We start from the raw sequence: 23,206 nt of genomic DNA on the forward strand, positions 1-23,206 counted from the left end.
CCAACAATCCCAAGGTAAGTGCCATGCGACTGCGACCCCGTCCCCTAACAATGCCCATGACTCCAGAGCTAGCCATTTGATAATCCCAGTAATGCAGGCCATGCACACCTGAAATGCCCTATTGCATTGTGGGACCTGTAGTGTGACCACAATTCCCGGATAGCCACACACAGCCAGACCTGTCAAGTGAAAGTTATTCCAAAGCCAGTCAGGGAATGCAAGCCTGCATGCATTTTGCAACATCCCATGTGCAAGATACATATCATTTATCATGCACCCATTTACATCACAGGTGCGTCTGAAAAACCCAGCACAGACAGCGAGGCCCTTCACATAGAGGAGAATCCTGAGGACACCGAGGGAGAGGGCCATCCTGCACCACGACCCGGACCATCACAGCCAGCAGCAGCAGTACCACCATCTCCCCATGTGGACAGGGCCACCGTTGCAGCCACAGGAGCCCAGCAACCACCCCATGTGACACCCATGGCAGATGTACAGGCAACACAACCACCACCCAGGAGGCAGACACGGCGCACAGCCACTGTGCGATCTCTGTCCAGCGGACTGACGAGGCAGCAGCGCGATGTCCCAACACGCGCTGGCAGGGGGGTACATGTCCGAGATCCTGGGCTGGCCATAGAACGCCGGATGCTTGCTGTCCACCAGAAGCAGGCACGGCACTTGGCAGGCATCCACCTGCAGCTGAATAAGACAGTGCGAAACATGAGCCAGCTCACAGAAAGCATGCAGGTCATGACCGCAGCTGTCCGGGAGAACAGCCAGATCCTGGTGTCCCAGCAGGATATCACTCGCCGCCGCCACCGCCAGCTGCTGACCCGCCTGTCAGCATACACGAGATCCAACCATCTCATAGGAAATGCCACCTCCCAACTTTCGCACCGCTCTCTTGCGATGCAGATACAGATGGTTCAATGCTGCCAGGACTTCGCCAGGGCCTTTGAACAAGTCACCACAGCTGTGCAGAGTCTGCAGGCGCCATGGCCAAGCAAGTGGGGGGGATGATGCCAGTTAGGGCACTTCGAGTCACAGCAGCCTGTCCTTGCCGCTGGTAGCCGAACGCCGCCGCAGCACCAGGCCCACTGCAGCATCACGGGCCAATAGTGTCGTGGAGGACGTGGAGAGGCGACTGGGTGCGTCCGGCGGAGGCGCCAGTGACTCAATGAACTCTACCAGCAGGGCCATGCTGATTAGACAAGCATGCCCTCTTCTCCATCATGGGGCTGTATGAGGGAATACAGTTCTCATGTAATTTGTAAAAAATTGAAATACACATTATTTTGAAAATAACAATAAGAATTTATGGTCACAAGTAAATCCGACTCATGTCATTATTACATTCGTCATGCATGAGTGCAGTGTTGTGTGAGGGGAATGGGTGCACTAGAAACAGTTCATTGTGATTTGGTTGCGGCGCCTGTGTCCTTCTGCAGGGTTCTCCCCGCGTGCATGATGCACATGTGGAGAAGTGTGGCTCAGGGGTTAGAGGCGGCAGACCCGGAATCTGAGAGCGGTCCTGGACCAGGGTTCAATTCCCCGCCCCGGCGGGTCTTGGGCTAAAAATTCCACGGACTCGATAATTCTCACCCTGGTGCCTCCTCGACTCACGGGTTCACACTCTGCGACTCTGGGCAACAGCTTGCTTAATCTCCACAACGGCCCCTCGCGGCGGGATGCCTGACTTTCACCTTGTGGATACCCTGCTATCTCACAGGGGAATATCAGGAAGGGTTCCCTAAGCAAGCGCCGGGACACCTGCTTTGCGGGTAGCTGTGCGCTATATAAGCTCAACTACATTTACATTTACATTTACATGTGCAGGTGGGCGGTTGTCCCCTTCCGACTCACTGCCAGAGATCCCCACAGGTATCCTCCGCTTGGTAGCAATATTGTGGAGTATTGCACACACGACGCGGCAACAGACCTCAGGCTGGTATTTGAGGGCCCCACCAGTCTTGTGCAGGATGCGGAATCGGCTCTTCAAAAGCCCAAATGTCCGCTCAATGCAATTTCTAGTGCGAATGTGTGCAGCATTGTAACGCCGTTGCTGTGGTGTGGCAGGGTTGAGGTATGGGGTGAGGAGGTACTCACGGAGGCCGTAGGCGCTGTCACCTGAATGAAAGCAGCAGAGGGTGAGTGCCTGTTATGCGCAGCTACATGGTCTTGATGTACTGTTTGTTGGCATGTGTCCTTCACCAAAGTCTCCCCTGGCCAGGCGTGTGTGCATGCCGCTGTGCCGGAATATGAAGGTACCATGCGTGCTCCCCGAGTATTGTGCCACTATGTCGGTGATGATTGTCTTTGCGTTGCAGACCATCTGGATGTTCAGTGAATGGTAGGACTTGCGGTTCCGGTACATGTATTCTGTATCAGCGGGTGGGCAGATGTGGATGTGGGTACAGTCAATGCATCTAATTACATGGGGGAATTGCGCAATGTTGTAAAATTGTAGCTTGGTTTGATTCAAGTCCTGTTGGGTGGTTGGGAATGTTATGTAATGGTGTAGCCGGGTCAGCATGGCCTCCAGGAAACTCCTTAGGCAGCGGGACAGTGTGCTCTGGGAGATCCCCCCTGCAACTGCAACTATCCCCTGGAAGCTTCCGGAGGCCAGGAGGTACAGGCATCACAAGACCTGGACATGGGTGGGCACGGCATTGGTCCTACTCGTTGGGTGCTGCATCAGGGGGTTAAGGTCCTGGATCAGCTTGGTAATCCCTGCCCCATTCAGCCTGTACTTTGAGTAGATTTCCTCCTCAGTCTGGCCCAGGAGTGTGACCGCTGGTGGAAAATTCGCTCCTGGATCCTGCGTCTGTTCCTTGCTGCAGCCTGGAGCCTTCGCCGCCTTACCACCATGTAGAGTCCTAGCATCGTGAATGTCCTCATGCTCCTACTGTGTCTCCTTAAGTGTGTTTGTTCAGCCCCGCACCTGTAGCTAGTTAGGATTTCTTTTTTTTCCTTTATTGTTACCACCTGGTTTGAGTTCTCCTTAAATTGCGCCTCGCACATAGCGATTTGGAGCTTTTTCCCTAATTGCGATTTTTCGTGCATTGGGTTTGCGATTATTTTGCAATTTCGCAAATGAAATCGCAGAATCATTGGGAAATCGCAATTTCAGAATCGCAAAGGGGGTTCCACCTTGATTCTGCGATTTTATTTGCGAAGTCGCAAAATAATTTTTGCGAATTCGTAATTTGGTTACTTTTCTTTTCATGAATTGCGGTTCATGGAATTGCGATCGCAATAGCTGTTTCGCAGCTATTGCGATCGCAATTTGTGTTGATGAATCTACCTGTAAGTCAAGAGGTGCAGAAGAGTAGAATAGAGACTGTTGTGTTTTTTATAGCATAAGGAAATGAAATCCCTCGAACTTAGTAATGCATTAGAAATTAACCTGGATTGTATTTACAAATAAAGTATTTCCGCCTGTGGTCACCTTTTGGTAAAGTAAAAGACAACTATTTTAAGCCCATACTATAATACCACTTCCGCTGCATTTCTCTCACCGCGTATTAAACATCACAGAAGAGGTTTGTCTAATTACCTCCGCGCAGATTTCAATTCAGTGATATTAGCTCTGCTTGAGTACTTCAGCCATAGAAATGTCAATGGCATCTCTCACTTTAATTTCTTCGAGTTTAGAGGCAGAAGCTGACTCCACTTTGTCCTGTGTCTGTTAACTAGTAGGGGAAGATATGCACAATAAAATGTTTTCAGATGCTGGGCACCATTTTATTTGGTAGTTTTATAGCGCTCTCGGCCAGAATGTATTGGCATGCCTCACATGAGCACCAATTACATTACACTACTACACCAGGTCATATTCATATTTTATTGGGATCACGAAAATGAAACGATTTGCCCAGATAAGCAGGATGCTGCTCGGATGCCGGGATTTATGTATTTTGCTTATTTATTTATTTATTTATTTATTTATTTATTTATATAGCGCACTACGACCCGAAGGCGTCTAGGCGCTGGCCTGGCGGAAACAAATCACAGCTGCCACATAAGAAAGAGCACAGAAGATTAGATGGTAAAGAGCCAAGTTTTTAAATCTTTTCTAAAAGGCAGAAGATCTTGAGCTGCTTTTAGATGAGTGGGAAGTGCATTCCACCACCTGGCCGTAATGTGATGAAAGCTTTTCCCTCCCCATCTCTGTAGGCGGTAGTTGGGAATCTTGACATTATTGGCCGATGAGGAACGAAGCGTCCTAGAGGGTAGGTACCATTGAAAAGGATTCTGTAAAGACTCCGGGCCAATACCATGTAAAGCCTTAAAGGCGATGCACAGGGCTTTAAAGCGAATCCGCTTTGTAATAGGCAGCCAATGTAATTCATTTAAGGCATGTTTTGCAGATGAAAAACGGGAAAGTCCAAACAAAAGGCGGGCCGCTGCATTTTGGAGAACCTGTAACTTAGCAGTCACAGATTTGCAAGCGCCCACCAACAGCCCGTTACAGTAATCCAACTTGGACATGACCAGCGCTGCCATCACAGTTCTTTGTTGATCAACTGGAATATAAGGAAACACTTTTCGAAGAATACGAAGGGTGTAATAAGTAGAGGATGTCAACATGTGTTCGAGGCATGTGGGCTGCTGAATTCATATCTGTGCATAGAACGCCGCCTAGTGTTGGGTCCGGATGATTGCAATTTGTTGTCCTGGAAGAGTCTTCGAAGTATCACGAGATAGGTGACTCCTCCCCTGGACTAGAGTGCGCATGGGCATCTTCTCCATCCTCAGATTGTTTTTTTCCGCCATTGGGTTCGGATGTTACTCCTATACTCCAACTTCGGAATCGAAACAAAACTTTTCTAAAGGCCAAAGGCCTTCGGCTTCGACGGTATTGTTCTCGCTCGGTACCTCTTGACTCGATCAAGCTTTCCATCTCGACTCGGTCATCGACGCGGGCCGTTGGGCCTTTTCGACGACACGTGAGCCCGTTCAAAAGATGCCCACAATGCCACTCCAAGTTCCCGCATACCGACAAACACTCAGTATGCAACAAGTGCCTTTCCCCAGACCATAAGGAAGAAACCTGCACAGCCTGCGTCCAATTTCGGTCGAAGAAAACCATATGTATTCAACGGGCCGCTACGCAAGAGATGCAGCGACAGGCACCGGAACCGGACAACATCTTCGATGATGACCAAGAACTTCCAGAAGCACCAGACTCTGACCTAGAGATAATCACCGTCGAGGACTACTCAGACTCCGATGACGACATCCCACCGTGAGTACACTGCCCCCGACACTGCCCCCTACACCAATTATCCCGTTACCTAAGGCTCCGGTCGAGGCATCGCCAAGAGGCCTTAGCCAAGATCCGAAAAAACAATTGACAGCCCCGCCATCCGGCTCGGCTCCGAAACCGAAACCTAAGCCTTCAGAGACCCCAGGGCCAAGTAACGTCATCCCTAAGAAGGTTCCAGAGCCAAAAAAGGTCGTTGAGTCGAAGGGCGTCGACCCAAAGAAGGCCGTACAGCCCAAAAGCATCGACCCAAAGAAAACCGTCGACCCAAAGAAAACCGTCGACCTAAAGAAGGCTGTTCAGCCAAAAGGCGTCGAGCCAAAGACAACCGTCGACCCGAAGAAGGTCGTTGGACCGAACAAGCCAGTTGTACCGAAAGTCACCGACCCAGCAAAGGTCGCCGACAGAAAGGGTGCCGTACCGAAGCCTGTAACCCGGCCGGAGAAGGCTATTGACCAAAGGACAAGTACTCCAAAAACACCAGTCGATCCCAAAAAGACCATCGACTCGGCAAAGGACAATCAACCAAAAAAAACTGTCGAGTACAAGAAACGTGTCGAACCGAAAGACCCGATCGACCCGAAATCACTTGTCGACCCGAAGAAAGGGCCCGAGCCGAAGAAAAGCACAAAGATACCAAAAGACAAAGAATCAGAAGGTGTTATCGACCCAAAAAAGTCAAAACCACAACCAAGGACTGTAGAGGAAGAACTCTTCCATCCAGATCCATCAGACGACCAGGCAAAAATATATATTAATCCTGACACTGGTAAAGTCACAATCCTGCACAGGAAGAAGAGGCCACTGGATACTGGCTCTCATTCCCCTATTCCACTAAAGAAGAAGGACTTTGGGACTTCTCCCTCTAGACCCTTCATTCCTTTCTATCCCATTATGCCTACTACACCTTTTGCTCCTTACTCTCCTTCTCACTATGGGGACAATGAGGGGAACACAGGGGAGGATCCACAGCCTGAATATGATTATCCACCAGATCCTGACCCCTAGAATGAACCATGGGAGGAGCCAACTGACCCTTATAACACCCATCCCATCCCTGATGTATCCTCTTATCCAACTAAGCCGTCACCTACTGATGACACCATTGTTTTCAACCAACTAATAGACAGGGCAGCGCAGTACCACAATGTAGACATGCATAATGACCCTGTAGAGGAAGACTTCTTGTTTGACACCTTCCCTACTTCAGAAAAAAGTGTCAGAACACTTCCTATGTTAAAGGGAGTGTTAAAACATGCACCTGACATAGTTAAAGATACAGCCAGGGCAAGGGTAATCAATCCCAGGATTGAGAAAAAGTATAGAGCAGCCCCTACAGACCCTACCTACATCAAAGGGCAGTTACCATTAGACTCACTGGTAGTGGCTAATGCACGCAAAAGGGCCAACTCACAGACAACGGGTGAAGCACCTCCCCCCGATAAAGAATCAAAGATACTAGAGGCCTCAGGTAAAAGGGTAGCAGCACAAGCCTCCAATTCATGGAGGATTGCGAATACACAAGCTCTGCTAGCCCGTTACGACAGGGCACACTATGACCAGCTTGAAAGCTTAATGCAACACCTACCTGAGCCTTTTAAAGCCCAAGCTAATGACCTCATACAGGAGGAAAAATTCATTACAAATGCCTCCATCAATTGTGCGCTTGACGCAGCCGACACCGCAGCCAGGTCTATTAACCCTAGCGTTTTACTACGCCGACATGCATGGCTGCGTATTTCAGGCTTTAAGAACGAAGTGCAGTCCACCATTCTAACCAGCCAGTCAATCAGGACTTTCTTTTTGGCCCAGCTGTCGACACCATTTTAGATAAAATGAAAAAGGACACAGAAACCGCAAAGTCAATGGGCGCATTGCAGTTTCAGCAACATAGAAGTTCCTTTCGACGCTCCTCATACAGGGCAGCTACACGAGGCAATACCTCGCAAACGTCATCTTCATACAAAGGCAACACACAAAGTTCCCTCACCAAAACCTCCAACAGAGGAGGTTATAGGGACAACAATAATAAGGGAAGAGAACGTGGAGGCAATAACACCAGAGCCTCCACTGCCACAAAACAGTGACTTCATCACGCTACCTCCAGACCACCTAACACCGGTCGGAGGCAGACTCCAACAATTCCTACCTGTCGGGAACGCAATTACCACGGACAGGTGGGTGCGACAAATTATCCAGTATGGCTACTGCCTAGAACTCACTTCTACCCCACCAAACATACCACCCAAACACCGTCCCATGTCCAAAGAACACATCACCCTGCTACAACAAGAGGTTAAATGCATGCTGGAAAAGGGGGCCAGAGAGCCAGTCCCTTTCCAACACCAAGGGACAGGAGTATACTCCTTATACTAACTTATTCCCAAGAAGGACGGTTCCCTCAGACCAATATTGGACCTCAGACCCCTAAATCAATACATACTGTCGGAGCACTTCCATATGATCACACTACAGCAAGTGCTCCCGTTGCTCCAACAAGGAGACTTCCTAGCAACATTGGACCTCAAGGACACGTATTTTCACATACCCATCCACCCAGCTCTCAGAAAATATCTCAGGTTCACAATAGAGGGTCAACACTACCAATTCAAAGTTCTCCCCTTCGGGGTAACCACGGCTCCAAGAGTGTTTACGAAAAGCTTAGCGACAGTAGCTGCACATCTCAGAAGGCAACACATCCATGTGTTTCCGTATCTAGACGATTGGCTAATACAAGCGAAATCGTACCAACAGTGTGTAAGAGACACGTCTCAAACACTTCAGCTGCTACACAGCCTAGGGTTTTCTATAAACTACCCAAAATCGAATCTGCAACCGTCCCACACACAACAATATCTGGGAGCCACTATGATTCCTCAGTGGCAAAGGCATACCCAAACTCAGCGAGGATAGCCAGCATGCAGATGCTCATTCGCAAATTTCTGCCACAACACTCTCTGCCTGCTCGAGTCTTCATGCAGCTCATAGGCTTGATGGCCTCCTGCATATTCATTGTCCCCCATGCCAGACTTCAAATGCGTCCATTGCAAGAATGCCTAGCAAGGCAGTGGAACCAAGCTCAAGGACAACTAAAAGACCTAGTGTTGGTAGACAGTCGCGCTCACAACTCTCTGCAGTGGTGGAACCCAGAAAATCTTTCCAAGGGGCGACTGTTCCAAGAGCCAGTTCCAAAACTAGTACTAACAGCGGATGCATCACTGACAGGCTGGGGAGACCATCTCCTTCAATACACAATACAGGGGCTCTGTACAACCAAACAAAAGAAATAGCATATCAACCAACTAGAGTTGCTAGCGATATTCCTAGCCCTGAAAGCATTCCAAAAATACTTGGACAGCAAGACTGTGTTGATCCGGACGGACAACATGATCACAATGTACTATATCCAAAAAACAGGGAGGAACACACTCTCCACAGCTGTCCCACCTGGCGCAGAGCATATGAAAGTGAGCAATTCCAAAATAAATCTTTCTACTAGCAGAACACCTTCCAGGGAAAGACAATCAGATAGCAGGCCTGCTCAGCAGGCACAGCCAACCACTACATGAATGGGAGATCTACCCCCAAGTTCTCCAGCCATTCTTGAAACAGTGGGGTCACCAAGACATAGACCTGTTTGCCACAAAAGAAAACTCGAAATGGCAGTACTTTGCCGCCAGGTTCCCACATCCGTTGTCACAGGGCAATGCGATATGGATGAACTGGTCAGGCAGATTTGTGTACGCTTTTCCCCAGCACCGCTGATTCCGCTGGTGGCACGCAAAATGCGGCAACAGTCACTCACACTAATCCTAGTTGCTCCCACATGGGCGAGACAGCCGTGGTACACAACGTTCCTGGAGCTTTCAGTAGTTCCTCATCAAAGGCTGTGCCTCGCACCCCATCTTCTAACTCAGAACCATGGAGAAATCAGACACCCAGATGCCAATCAGATGAACCTAGTGATCTGGCTCCTGAAGTCTTAGAATTTGGATACCTTAACTTGCCACCAGACTGCATGAACATCATTAAGGAGGCAAGACGACCAACTACAAGAGCGTGCTATGCAGCTAAATGGAAGAGATTTGTTATTTACTGCAACAATAACCAAATCAACCCATTAGATGCTTCCATACAAAACATTATATGTTACCTACTACATCTTCAAAGATGCAACCTAGCATACTCTTCGATAAGACTACACCTCGCTGCTATAGCAGCATACCTTCAAAACAGGCAACACCTTTAACTGGTTAGAGTACCAGCTATCAAAGCTTTTATGGAGGGTTTTAAAAGGGTGATCCCTCCAAGACACCCTCCTTCCCCAGTCTGGGATCTAAATATAGTACTCACAAGACTTATGGGACCTCCTTTCGAACCTCTACACTCATGCGAACTACAATTCTTAACATGAAAGGTGGCATTCATAATTGCCATTACCTCACTCAGGCGAGTTAGCGAGTTACGAGCACTAACAATTCAAGAACCTTTCATGCAAGTTCATGCTAACAGGGTGGTTCTTCGAACAAACCCTAAGTTTATGCCAAAGGTCGTATCCAATTTCCATATTAATCAATCAATAGAACTGTCAGTGTTCTTTCAAAATCCACAGTCAGTAGCTGAAAGAGCCCTACACACACTAGATGTAAAAAGAGCTCTGCTTTATTATGTGGACAGAACGAAATCGTTTAGAAAGACAAAGCAATTATTTGTTGCTTTTGCACCACAACATAAAGGAAATCCAATATCAAAGTCAGGAATAGCCAGATGGATAGTTAAATGCATTCAAATATGCTACCAAAAGGCAAAACACACTTTAACAGTCCCCCCAAGAGCACACTCTACAAGAAAGATGGGGGCATCCATGGCTTTCCTAGGGAAAATTCCTCTTGAAGACATTTGTAAGGCAGCCACATGGACCACCATACACACTTTCACAAAACACTACTGTGTAGACGTGCAAGCAAAACAGCAAGCTGCTGTAGGCCAGGCTGTCCTCAAAACTCTTTTTCAAACTGCTGCAGCTGGTACAGGTAACCACCGCTAGAGGAGATACTGCTATACAGTCTATGCACAGATATGAATTCAGCAGCCCACATGCCTCGAACGGAATGTGCTACTTACCAGTATGCATCTGTTCTTGGCATGTAGGGCTGCTGACATTCATATCGCCCGCCCTCCTCCCCGGTGCCTGTCGCAGCTGCAGCATTTTCTTTTGCATGGCCATCTATTACTTTCCTATCTCCATCTCTGTCACAATGGCGAAAAACAATCTGAGGATGGAGAAGATGCCTATGCGCACTCTAGTCCAGGGGAGGAGTCACCTATCTCGTGATACTTCGAAGACTCTTCCAGGACAACTAAGTGCAATCATCCGGACCCAACACTAGGCGGCGAGCTATGCACAGATATGAATGTCAGCAGCCCTACATGCCAAGAACAGATGCGTACTGGTAAGTAGCATATTCCTTATGTGTTGAGAGAAACCAAGAGTGGAATCGATATTGATACCAAGGTTTTTAGCCTTTACTACCGGAAGTGGAGTGGGGCCAAGCTCGACAGGCCACCAGTCAGCAGACCACATTGAAGCGTCCTTTCCGAAAATAAGTACCTCAGTCTTATTAGAGTTAAGCTTTAAACAATTAGTATCCATCCAACTGCTGACATCACTCATACAATTTTGAAAATTAAAAGCTGACTCAGAAATATTACTGGAGACAGACCCAATGATCTGTGTGTCGTCAGCGTAAGAAACTAAATTAAAACCATGACTTCTTATTAAGTTAGCAAGGGGGGCTACATAAACATTAAAAAGAGTAGGGCTTAGGGAAGAGCCCTGGGGAACCCCACAAGAAAGTCTAAACTCTTCGGACTTAAACCCTCCTACTTCAACGTACTGACGCCTGCGGGTCAAGAAGGAAATCAGCAGAGCAAGAGCAGTGCCTCCAACACCTACTGCTTGAAGACGATGGGTAAGAAGATCATGATCCACCATGTCGAAGGCGGCCGACAAATCAAGGAGAATCAATACAGCAGTGCCTCCTGAGTCGACCGCCTTTCTAACATCCTCAATGGCAGTAATGAGAGCCACCTCAGTACTGTGAGATGTTCTAAATCCAAATTGAGAGGGATCTAGTTTACGATTTTTCTCAAGATGGAGAGAGAGGTGAAAATTCACGTATTTTTCCAAAGCCTTAGCCGGTAGGGGGAGGCGAGCAATAGGACGATAATTACCTGTCTCTGCTTAATCCAAATAGTTTTTTTAGAAGTGGTAGGATTGAGGTCTGTTTCCAGGCTAAAGGAAACACGCCGTGTTCCACAGCCAAATTCAAAACTGGAGTGAGTTGCTGTGATACCAATTCTGCAACTATGCCAATCACCCTGGGAGGACAGGGATCCAGGGGAGAACCAGATTTTATCGTAGCTAGCAGGTTAAAAGTTTGCTCAGTTGATAGTGAGGGGAACTCGTTAAAAATAGGGCCAGTTTCAGTATAATTAAGGCCTCGAGAGGGAAGGGGCATTAAGATAGTTAAATCTGTGTTGGGTTTTTGTAGATTTGAAAGACCTTGGCTAGAAAAAGTATCAAAGATATCGGATACTTTCTTACGAAATGCTAAAGCCAGTTCATTACAGAACTGCTGGTCTATTGAGTTATCTTCGATAATTGGAGCATTACTTAACTTAAGCACCGTGGCAAAGAGTTCCTTTGAATTATTCTTTGTCTGAATTATCCTTTCCGTGAAATATTCTATTTTAGCGTGTTTAATCAGGACTTTATATTCAATCACACGTTTTTTATAAGATTCTTTGTCACAGTCTTTGTAAAATTTACGCCAGCGCCTCTCCGCTGCACGACAATGTCTTCTAGAAGTTCTGATTTCTTCCAAAAACCAAGGTTCAGTAGGTACTAGTCTCGAATTCTTGCACTTTTTTAGGGGGACTGCTATATGTACCCTGTTTTTTAACCAATCATGAAATTGCAGTGATGCCGATTCAATGTCGTCAGCCCCTAAAGGTAGGGTAGATGTTAAGTGTGAAAGAAGCAACTCCTTGTCCAATTGGTTCCTGGAGTAGCAACTAGGGGCAATCCTGCTCTTATGTCCCCTAAATTCAGTAGGTTGCAAGAGGGTAAAGGATACAGCCTGATGATCAGACCAGTGAAGACTCAAAAGCTCCTGAAATTCAAGCCGGGAAGAGTCAGTAAAAACTGCATCTAATAGGTGACCAGCTAAATGAGTAAACCTGGATCCCTGTTCTAAGGGTGGGCAGCCCTATTTATGAATGACCTGCGGATGTAATGTATGCTTTATGCTGCTGCATGCAGCATACATAGAAAAAAAGAGAGAGTGGGCGGTCCCGCTTGTGGGTAGGGGGGACTGGCTTGCTCACTGTTGTGCATACTGACTGTTTGGTCGGCCCCAGGGTAATAGTAGAGCAAGCCACTCCCCCCCCCCCACCCTCGAGCAGGACCGCCCACCCCCAACCAGGCACTTCTGTTTTCTCGCCGTGCGAGAAGGAAGAAACATAAAATGGTAGTTATTACCATTTATGTTTCTGCCTTCTCGCACGGCAAGAAAGCAGTGGGGCGACGCCTCTTTGCCCCAAAGGGGGAGCCGCGATTGTGTGCCTCCCTTAGAGGCCGGTTACCTTTACACACACACACTACCATTGCAGGCTGCGTGTTTTGGTGCAGAGCAAAGTGAAGAGCCGACACGGCACACATCCTGGTGTGCCAGACATTGTAAGTGCAGTAATGCCATAAAGTGTATATGGTCCGGGAGTTTGTCATTACGAACTCCACAGCACCATGATGGCTTTACTGAAAACTGGGAAGTTTGATATCAAAATTTACAGCACATTAAACCCACACTGATGTCAGTGTGGGATTTAATGAAAAATGCACTCGGAGGGCATCTTGGAGATGCCCCCTGAAAAACGACCTAACTCTAGTGTCCTGAATGAGTGGTTGCTCTCCAGCTACCACCACCAGACACGTTTTTGGACCCCTGGGTCGAGAGCCTGCTGCTCTCAGGGTCTTGAAACAAAGCACATCCTGGGCCGAGGTGCCAAGACTCCTCCCCCAGGATTGGCAGGGTCCAAAACGGGGAAGCTTCAAAGTCTTGCCGCCTTTGTGACCAGTTATTTGCTGCTCCCAGCAACTGGCCCCCACTGGTTCTGACCTCCACTTTGGGTAGGTGAATCAGCTGGAAAACCAAGTTAGAAGGAGAGGTGTGCCCACCTTTGCCAACGCCACCCCTCAGGTGGTGGAGGCGAGGTGAAGCACAACTCTCAGTCCCCGCCATCTTGAAGACTGGAGGACCCAGCCAACCAGAGTGAGGCTTATGCCCTCCGGCTATTGGATGGTGGCATAATAGGGGGTTTAGCCACCCCAAGGAAGGGACCCATTGGTCCCGACCTGTACCTACCTGTAACCCAGAACCTTACCTCCTCAGGCAAGAAAAGAGAAGGACCGAAGAAGACATGCTGAAAGAAGAAGAGGAAGACACCAACTGACTTGGCCCCAGCCCAACCGGCCTGTTCCTACCTCAACCTGCTCCAGCCAAGTCCCGGTGTGTCCAGCAGCCCCCAAGAACCCGGAGGACCTACCCTGCCTCCCCAAACCAGACGTTGTCTTCCGTGAGCACTGGATTTCCTCACCCATAGACTCTGGCTCTGGCCAATTCCGCGATTCTACACCACTCTGCACCTGGTGCCCACGGCCAGAGTTCGAATGGCCCAACACCACAAGGAGGTCTCTCCGGCGATCCTAACTTGGGATCTGCTGATCCCTGACCTACCTCAAGTCTCCAACCGATGCCTGCAGCCCCTTTCTGGAGAATCCCCCGACCACGACCGGACCCGGTAAGACACTACTGCACCTGACGTCCTACTGCCTTGGGTGGCCCAACCGGCGGTGCCCCAGCATCCCTAGACTTCTCCACTTACCTCTCCACCCAATGGTCGCCTCCAGAAAATCTTCATCCCGAGCCTTTGGTGTTTGTTACAATCAGAAAATCCCCATTGAAAACAAAAGGGCCCCAGACGCCAAAACAGCACCCTGCACCCGGCCGCCACTGTGGTGGTACCTTGTGTGCTAAATTGGATCCCCCTTTGCCCTGAGTCTTAAGTCCAGGAGTTTTGCTCCCACAACCTTGTGGCCTGCTCGTTAGCAGCCACCAACCGGAGGCCCACTAACCCGCATTGGATAAAATTGGGACTCAGCACTCTTCACCCGGCCGCGCTAGTGCAGCTGCGGGGGCTTTGAGAGTGCATCCTTGACCCTAGGGGAACCCTGGTTTAACCCCCAGAAAACCGACTCCCAAACTAAGTGCTTACTGTTAATCCGATAACCTGGTTTTCTCCCATAGGACTGCATTGACTGCTTTGTTGTGAAAATTGTTCCAAGTGTGGAGTTGGTTTGTATGAAACCTGAAGAAACTGCATATGTACAAAAACTGATTTACTTACCTTTTATCTAGGAAATGTCCCAATGTGATATCTAGGTACATCACACTGAGTAGAAAAAGTAACTTAAAAAGTAATGTACAAAGTAATCTCAATAGTAACTGAAATGTAATTCCAATTGTTTTATGACCAAGTGACTTACCTGTAACCAATCCAATTGCATTCAACTGCATTCAAACTGTACTTAACTGCATTATTCTGCAACATACTGTTACCCATACCTGTACCAGGCCTGGATTGGTTCTAGAAAATAAAATACAACTAAATAATATTTTTTTTATACAAACCAAATTGGTCTGAGTTTAGTCTTTGAGTGTGTGACATAATTCCTTGTCTGAGTGTGTATAATAAATGCTGAACACTACCCTCTGATAAAGCTTTACTGCTCGCCCACACTACCACAAATAGAGAGTAAAATATTATCTACTTTTACTTTTACCTCTGCCTAGGATCCACTGGACTCTGTGCACACTATACCTTACTTTGGTATAGTATATACAGAGCCAGCTTCCTACAGATTGTAATTCAGCAGAGCTTTATGCATTCTTGACCACATTCTCTCTGGTTTGATTTCCCACACCTCTGTAGCAGTTCTACTTCACCCGCAAGCTGTTAAGCGTTCGGCAGCTGCATCCTCGTCTGAGCCGGCTTTGAAGAAGATAGTTGAGAAAGCTTCCACGCCACCGGTGAGTGACCTTCTTATTGCTTTGGGTCACAATGAATATCAAAGGTTGTGCAGTATTTTTATACAGGCAGTTCACAGGTGTAGGAGGAATATTGAACGATGGGAAAATTGGAGTGCATTCACATTACACCAAGTGAAAGTGATACCAAAGCGATCCCTTTAGATATCCCTATGGATTTTAAGACCAGACTGGCACATTCTAGTGCTGAGGTAGTGGCCTTACAGATGGCCTGAGTTTTCCACAATGATCTGTGTCTTCTCATCTTTTTGTTATGAATTTAGAGGGAAGAAGAGGAGTTGGAGCCAGCCACACGCACATCGCTGAGCAGCACTTGTGCCTCTTGCCACCGGCATGTGCATCTTGTGCAGCGATATCTTGTGGAGGGACGCCTGTACCACCGACAGTGCTTCAGGTGAGTGAATGGGTTCAATGAATAGCAATGCTCCATGTAGGGTGGGTTTGTTTGTATTACGGGCAGTGTTTTAGGTAGGTAGGAGACGTATACTAACAGGAATGGTTTAGGTATGGTAGCATATTGATGAATGATAGCATGGCACTCCTTAAAATAAGGGCCTAGTTATCCAGTGGCCATTGTGGGAGTGAAAGCGGCTTGTTGAGGGACTGTGACCTTGAAAAGACTGACAGAGTTTTCTATTAGCCATAAAGACTGTTAGATAACACACCTGTCCAGTTAGCTTTCTGTCCACTTTGGATATCCTACTTAATATTGTTTACTTTTGCTCATTCTTCTGCATGTGGATTCTTGGCCAAACATGGACAACTGATCAGGTGGAAGAAGCAGGGGTGGCATACACAGTGTGACAATACAATGTAGCTGGGTGTTTTTGTCTTGTAAGTCAAAAACATTCTTTGCTGCTAGAAAGAAGAGTTTGTGCCAAGCAGCTTATAGATTTTTATTTTCTTATTTTTAATGTATTTTTACCACAAAGACGCCACAGTATCTGAGCGATGTACAAGACTGAGGAAAAAACACAGTACATTTTACTAGAAATAATAAAATACTATTCAATGACCAAGAAAAGACAGACATGTTTAAGGCAGTGTTAACCTGAGAAATATATCATTTAAAAAATTTACATTTTTGTTAAAAGAATGGCTAATGCTTATTGGTCATGAATCTCAGTGAGGTGAGGTAACACGTTGCTGATGTGTGTGGTCCAAATTGGAAAAGATTGAACGTCGAGATGGGAAGGGCAATGAATGGGGTAGATGGAGTGTTAAAAACCACACAGGCGGCATATTGAACAATGACCAAAAACAACTTAAACTGAATCACTGGCGCCAGGTGAGAGGAGCACTGCTGTTTGAACTTAATGCAGACAGTTTCTCGTGCCCCTCTGAAGATTAGCATCCTGGGCCTGGCACACCCATGCTAGAAGCCGGACCTGCTTAAGAAAGAGTTCTAAATGTGATCAAGCTCCTAGGCTGGCACTGCTCTTGGGCAACAGAAGATAATATATAGTTTGATACTGTTAGAGACAACTTGACAGTGCCAATAAGCAGTGCTTAATTTGTGCTGGAAGTTACCCGTGGTTGTCCCCAGTACTGATTTAGGTGATCAAGAATGACTTTTCTTCATTAGACTGGTCCAGAGCAAGAGAGAGAAATGTATAAAAGGGCGTAAGAAAGAGAAATATAGGAAATCAGTGACAAGGCCTTGCAAGAGTTGAAGAGGCAGGAAGTGTATGGTGGTGAACGAAAGACATGAGGAGGGATTACGAATAGACAATGTTGGTATTCAGCAATACAGTATCGCAAACATCGGGCTCCCAAAACAATTAAGCACTGCCAGTCGGACAGCATTGTCTTGTGCTCCAATTGGAATCACTGACCTTCAGTAAGAGTGCTTCTTCAGATTTTCTGCAACACAAAAGTTAGTTAGAGCACTATGAGAAAGTGCCTTTTTTTACATGGTTAGCCCCCACTTTTTGCCTGGTCTTGATGTGGCTTCAATTGTAGTGCACAAGGTCCCTACCAATCAGTTCCTCTGTGCCAGTGCTTTTTCCCTAAACACCATGCCCCAGTTGGCCCTTCAGCCCCATGGAAGTCCCTAGTAAAAGGTACCTGGGTACCAAGGGAATTGGGACTGAATAGGGTCCCCCAGGTACCCCTCACCTGGGCCGTGCAGACTGCCACTGTAGCATGCATGGCCTGGTGCAGACAAAATGCAAGTCGACATGGCACACTCCCTGTGTGCCATGCCAGTTAGCACTACCTAAGTCACCCCTTTAGCAGGCCTTACCAGCCCTAAGGCAGGGTGCACTATATCCCAGGTGTGGGCATATCTGCATGAGCAGATACACCCCAACAATTTTGGGGTCTATTACTTCATGTTTTAAGTGCCAGGGAAGCCATGAAGAGTAGATGGGCTGGAAACTCTACAACTCGAGTTCCACAACATCATGATGGCTTCACTGAACACGGGAGTGTTTGGTACCAAACTACTCCTCACAATAAATCAACACTGATGTTGGTGTGACATTTATTTTAACATGTACTCAGATGGCACCTCAAATGTGCCCCCTGAAAACCTACAGACCCTTGTTTGGGCACTGACTGGCTTTAGGCAGCCTGCCACCCACAGACATGTTTCTGGGCCCCTCGGTGGAGAGCCTCTGGTCTCTGGGACCAGAAACAATGCACATCCTGGGCAGAGGTGTCACACCTCCTCCCCCCCCAGGATGGGCCAGTGCTCGAAGGGGATGCTTCAAAGGCCTGCCACTTTTGTAATGCGACCCCCAGCCTCTGCTGCAAGGAGCAGATGGGAGCCCCCACTTTACACTCCCACTTTGGGCGGGAAGACCAGCAGGAAAACTTACAAAAACTTGGAGGTGTGCCCACCTATGCCAACTCCACCCCTCCGGTGGAGGAGGTGAAGCTAAGCACACTTTTCAGTCCCCTCCATCTTGAAGATGAGGGGACTCCTCCAATCAGGGCTAGGTCTATGCCTCCTCCAACAGGAGGGTGGCATAATAGTGGGTGTAGTCACCCCAAGTAAGGAGCCCATTGGCCCTACCTACTACTCCTCTTAAACGCCCCCTACATTTAGGATTTAGGCGGCTCCCCCAGACCTAGAAACTAGATCTGCGAAGGCTTAAGAAGAAAGAAGATACTCATGTAGAGAAGACTGAAGACGACTACCTACGCCTTAGCCCTACCGGACTGTCTCCCGGTTCAACAAACCAGAGACCTGTCTTGCAGCCAGCCACCTCAGAAAACCCTGTGATGACTGCTGCCTTTGAAAAGTACTCGAATCTTCAGAGGACAGCAGCCCTGTCCAGAAGAATCAAACTACAAGGACTCTGGATCCAGGCGGATTGGCGTCTCCTGCCCACTCCGCGCCCCTGATGCCAACGGCCTGAGTCTGAGTGGCTCACCTGTCCAGTGAAGTCTCCCTGCGTTCCTGGCCTCGAATCCAGCATTGGCTGACCTCTCCTGGCCTCCACAACGGCACATGCTGTGTGAATCCAGAGGCTCACCCTGACCGCGATCAGCTCCGGTAAGAAGACTTTGACGTCAAAAGGCACCCTTGTATCCAAAGCCCCTCGCCCTTGGTGAGCTGAACCGACAGTGCCCCTATTACCCCATAGATTTCTTCTTAACTCTGTTGCCGTTGGTCTCCCTCCTGCTATTTCCGGTGCCACACCTGCAGCCTATCTGTCGTTAACAGAATCCTCATTGACTACCACTGGGCACCCAATATCGAAATTGCGCCCTGCATCTGGCCGTCCTTGTGGCACCTGGAAGCTTGTGGTGCATGTTTGGTGCTGCTTTGTGCCCCCTCCCCTGTGCTTGTCCCAACCACCAAAGCTTGGACCCTGCAACCGATTTATTTACCTGCAAGCAGTGTGAATTTGAGCACCCCCATTCTCCATTAAAACGCATTGGGCCAAACTCCGATTTTGACCTCTGCAACCGGCCGCCCCTGTGCTCCTGGTGGTGCCGTTTTGAACTTGTTTATTCAGCAGGACAAGCGCAAAATGATGCTGTTTCTTAGCCATGTACTAATGAGCCCTAACTGCAAGAGACAGGATGTCATCTCTTGATCTTCAGGTGACGTCTGTTGACAGGAAGGATGTGAAGATGGAAAAGGCATCCTGAAAAGCCAGCCTGGATATCAGCACAGTCAGTTTAGAGTTCTCCCAGTTGGGCTGACAACTCTCCCGTGTATCTTTTCGGAATTACTGGTGGTTGTGGGGTGTTTTACTGTGACTATCAGCAGTACATGGAATGACTGCTTCATGAAAGCAGAGTCTCTGACACTGGTTTTGAAACACCTTTGGCAGACGATAACTCTCCACCACTACCCGGGCTTTAACATCAGTGCCCAAAAGTCTCATGTATCTCATTGCAAAGGCTGACTGCTATAGGGGGGTACTGGACATGGCATGCCTTAAGGATTTTCCGCTTTCTTATATGATCATAGATATTCATGATTCTGAGGTTTCTGATTCTGACGTAGATCTCGGTCCCCCAGGTCTTTCAACTGCTCGGCCCCTTAGCCCTCCACATTACCAGGAATGCATAGCTTTAAAGCTCCTTATCCTAGTTTGAACATCCTTGGCCCACTTTCTTTCACTAACCACACTTTTTTCCCAGCAAAGCTTGGAACATTTTATTGGTTCTTCATCCTGAGATCGCATAATCAAGATCCTAAGCATACAGGAATTGGTCATTAAATGCCAAGATACCAATTTTAGTTCTCTCCTTATACCCTGCACTATAGTTCTCGATGGGAAGGCTTAGCAAACCCTTAAGGATTGTACTTTCCACTGGTTCCCAGATGGAAGCTAAATCAAGTGCAAGAACCACTGCCCCATACAGGGCGAGGGAAGGGAATTTCCCATAAAAATAATAATAATAATAATAATAATCCACATTTGTAAAGCTCACAATCACCCGTAAGGGTCTCTAGGCGCTGGGGGCCGTCGGGAAGATTAAGCAAGCTATTGCCCAGAGTCACATGGTGCTTGGCTAATCTGCCGCCGGGGATCGAACCGTGATCCCCAGATTCTGGAGTCAGTCGCCCTAGCCGGGGGGGGGGGGGGGATTGGGGGGGTTAAGTTTTCATGGGGGGTGGCAGTGACAATCCCCATACACTTGGTTGAACTTTACCAGACAACCTGTTTGTAGCAAGGTTCTAGTCCTAAAACTCCTCGTATAGGCATCCTACTTTAGGTTCCTGGTGAAAGTCAGTCCCAGATATTTGTATGAGTCCACCAGGGTGGAGTCAAGGACCCTTTTAAAGTTGGTTACTCTTTTCCCTAAAATACATTATCCTTGTATTCTCTAAATTTCCAGAAAGGTTTGTGCTGTTTGTTTTCTCCCATTCTACTTAGTATTGTTAATTGGATTTTGAACCTCATTTGAGTTTCTAATGCCCCCTTTAAGCTTATACACAATTATCTGATTTGATTCCTTATTCTGAAATCGGTTCTGTTGGTGGTAATTACTTCAGCTTTGAAGAACTTAAGTCTTAATTTTGACCACTCTTTACAGTTTTCTATCCGGATAAGTTGATTTATTTGACCTGTTCCACCTTCTTACCTAAGGTGTTTTCTTTATTTCATATGACTCTGGGCCAGATGTACGACCATTTTTAGCGGCTGCAAACGGGAAATTGGCCCGTTTGCTACCGCTAAGAAGGGTTATGGTTGGTTGGTTGGTTGATAGCTTTATTTCGATATGCAAATATCATAAAAGCATTACAGAATTATAAAAAATAGCACATCGTAGAAAAACTGTACAAGTTAAAATTAAGTCAGTTAAAAAGATTTCTGAATTGTACAACAATAAGTTATTTAAAAGGGTATTAAATTGATATAGACAGTCTTTTTAAGCGAATCAACCATGCCCATTTTAAAAATTTAGACACACCACAGACTATAGGGGGTGATGTGTCAGTTAATAAAATCCGTAGGGCCACAAAATAGTGGCGAGTTCCCAGTTGCCTGCAAAGAGGTTTAAGCCAATATCTTCTTGGGCGGATGTAGTCAGGGCACTCAAAAAAGAAATGAGCCACAGTTTCTGGCCTGGTTGTGCATAGTGAACAATATGATGATACCGGCGCCGGTGTATTCCATCTTGAGATCAAGTCTCCTAAAGGTAAGGTACCTACTCTGAATTTAATATAAAGAGACCGGTCAGCAGGAATTGTAATTAAGTCCAAATAGGGCTCAAAGGCAACAACGTCTTTTATTTTCAAGTAAGCTGCGGTGGAGTTGCAGTGACGTGGGTTGCTGATAAGCTGGGCAGAGACCCACTCCCAATATAGTTTTTTCAGGGTCGCCTTTGGCGGGGCAGATTGTGTAGTCCAGCAAGACCCCAGCCCTAGGTCTCCCAGGACATTTTTAATGTCCCTGAGCCACTTAATCTTATTCAAGCCACACATTCCCATCACCTCTGACAGTCCATCAGCATATGTTTTCAATTCGGGAACTCTCCACAGACGAGCCCATAAGAGGAGTGGCCGGAGGCGAGCCTGGTCCTTAACTGATTTACATCCCGCATCCAGAAGCACCGGGACTGTTGGGGTGCTCATCGGAATGGCCAGGAGGTCCTTCAGGAATTTGTTTTCTGCCTTGGTAAGTACCTCCAGATTACCAAGGTCCCATAGCTCAGCCCCATAGAGATATGCCGTAACAGCTCTTGCTTTGTAGATGTCGATTACAGGAGCTACACATTGCTTAGAAGAATTGCGGTACTCGCTCAACAATGCTCCCCCCACCCTTTTGTGACTAAGGGTCATTTTGTTAATGTGGGGTGACCAGCTCATGACATCACTCATACGGATCCCTAGGTAATCAAATTCTGAGACTCTCTCAAGGGGAACGGAGTTAAGTACTGGAGGGCGACCAAGCTTGCGTGGAGGGTGCATAATCAAATATTTGGTTTTTTCCACGTTTATGACCAACCCTCTTTTTGAGAAAAAGTCCTGAAAGCGGTTTAAAAGCTTCTGGAGGCCCTGTGGAGTTTTTGAGTTGAGGAGGGTGTCGTCCGCAAACAACAGGGTTGGAATCCTCACGCCCCCCAGGGAGGGGGCGTCTGCTGCATCTTCAAGCAGGTGCTCTACCACCCCATTCACATACAGGGAAAATAGTGTGGGAGCTAATACGCAACCCTGTTGGACACCCCTATTAACCGGGATCCTATCGGTCTTTTCCCCATTCTGGCCCCATCGCACCTGGGCATAGTTGTCATTATGTAGTTTGATGAGGAGCAGTAAGATGTAAGGGGGCAGCCCAAGACCCTGCAAAACCCTCCAGAGTTCCTCCCTGGGAACTAGGTCAAAGGCAGTCTTCAGGTCTATAAAGGCCAAGTAAAGACTGCCCTTGCCCAGTTCCACCACCTTCCAGTGTAGAAGCAATAATCTAAACACTTGCTCAATAGTTCCTGTACCGGAACGAAAACCCGCCTGCAGGTCGGACAATATATGGTTTTCATCCACCCAGTGAAGAATCCGCCCCAAAATTGCCTTTCCCGCCACCTTCTGAGTAGAGTCAATGAGGCTTATTGGCCTATAGTTCCCCGGTTGGTCCCGACAGCCTTTTTTAAAAATCGGGACTACCTCTGCCCCTTTCCAGGACTCCGGGACACGGCCTCCGTCTAGAATAGCATTCAGAATAGCAGAGATCAGTGTGCCCCATTCATCCGGATAGGTTCGGAGAAGATCCCCTGGCAACCCATCAGGACCAGCTGCCTTCAATGGTATCAGAGATTTGATCAAATTCGTAACCTCCCGTACAGTAAAGGGGTCAGTGGC

At 47.6% G+C, this 23,206-nt stretch overlaps 1 protein-coding gene across 3 annotated transcripts in view; it reads left to right on the forward strand.

The window, feature by feature from the left end:
* MICALL1 (MICAL like 1) overlaps nt 1–23,206 on the forward strand; it is a 363,438-nt gene that overhangs the window by 55,769 nt on the left and 284,463 nt on the right. For 2 of the 3 annotated variants that reach the window (XM_078684158.1, XM_078684160.1), the window contains 2 exons: nt 15,326–15,423; nt 15,705–15,835. In XM_078684158.1, the coding sequence (XP_078540284.1) occupies nt 15,326–15,423; nt 15,705–15,835 (229 nt within the window). The remainder of the gene's footprint in view (nt 1–15,325; nt 15,424–15,704; nt 15,836–23,206) is intronic. The other variant, XM_078684159.1, reaches the window with a different exon arrangement.

The sequence above is a fragment of the Lissotriton helveticus genome, chromosome 1_1, assembly GCF_964261635.1.
Source record: "Lissotriton helveticus chromosome 1_1, aLisHel1.1, whole genome shotgun sequence".
NCBI lineage: Eukaryota > Metazoa > Chordata > Amphibia > Caudata > Salamandridae > Lissotriton > Lissotriton helveticus.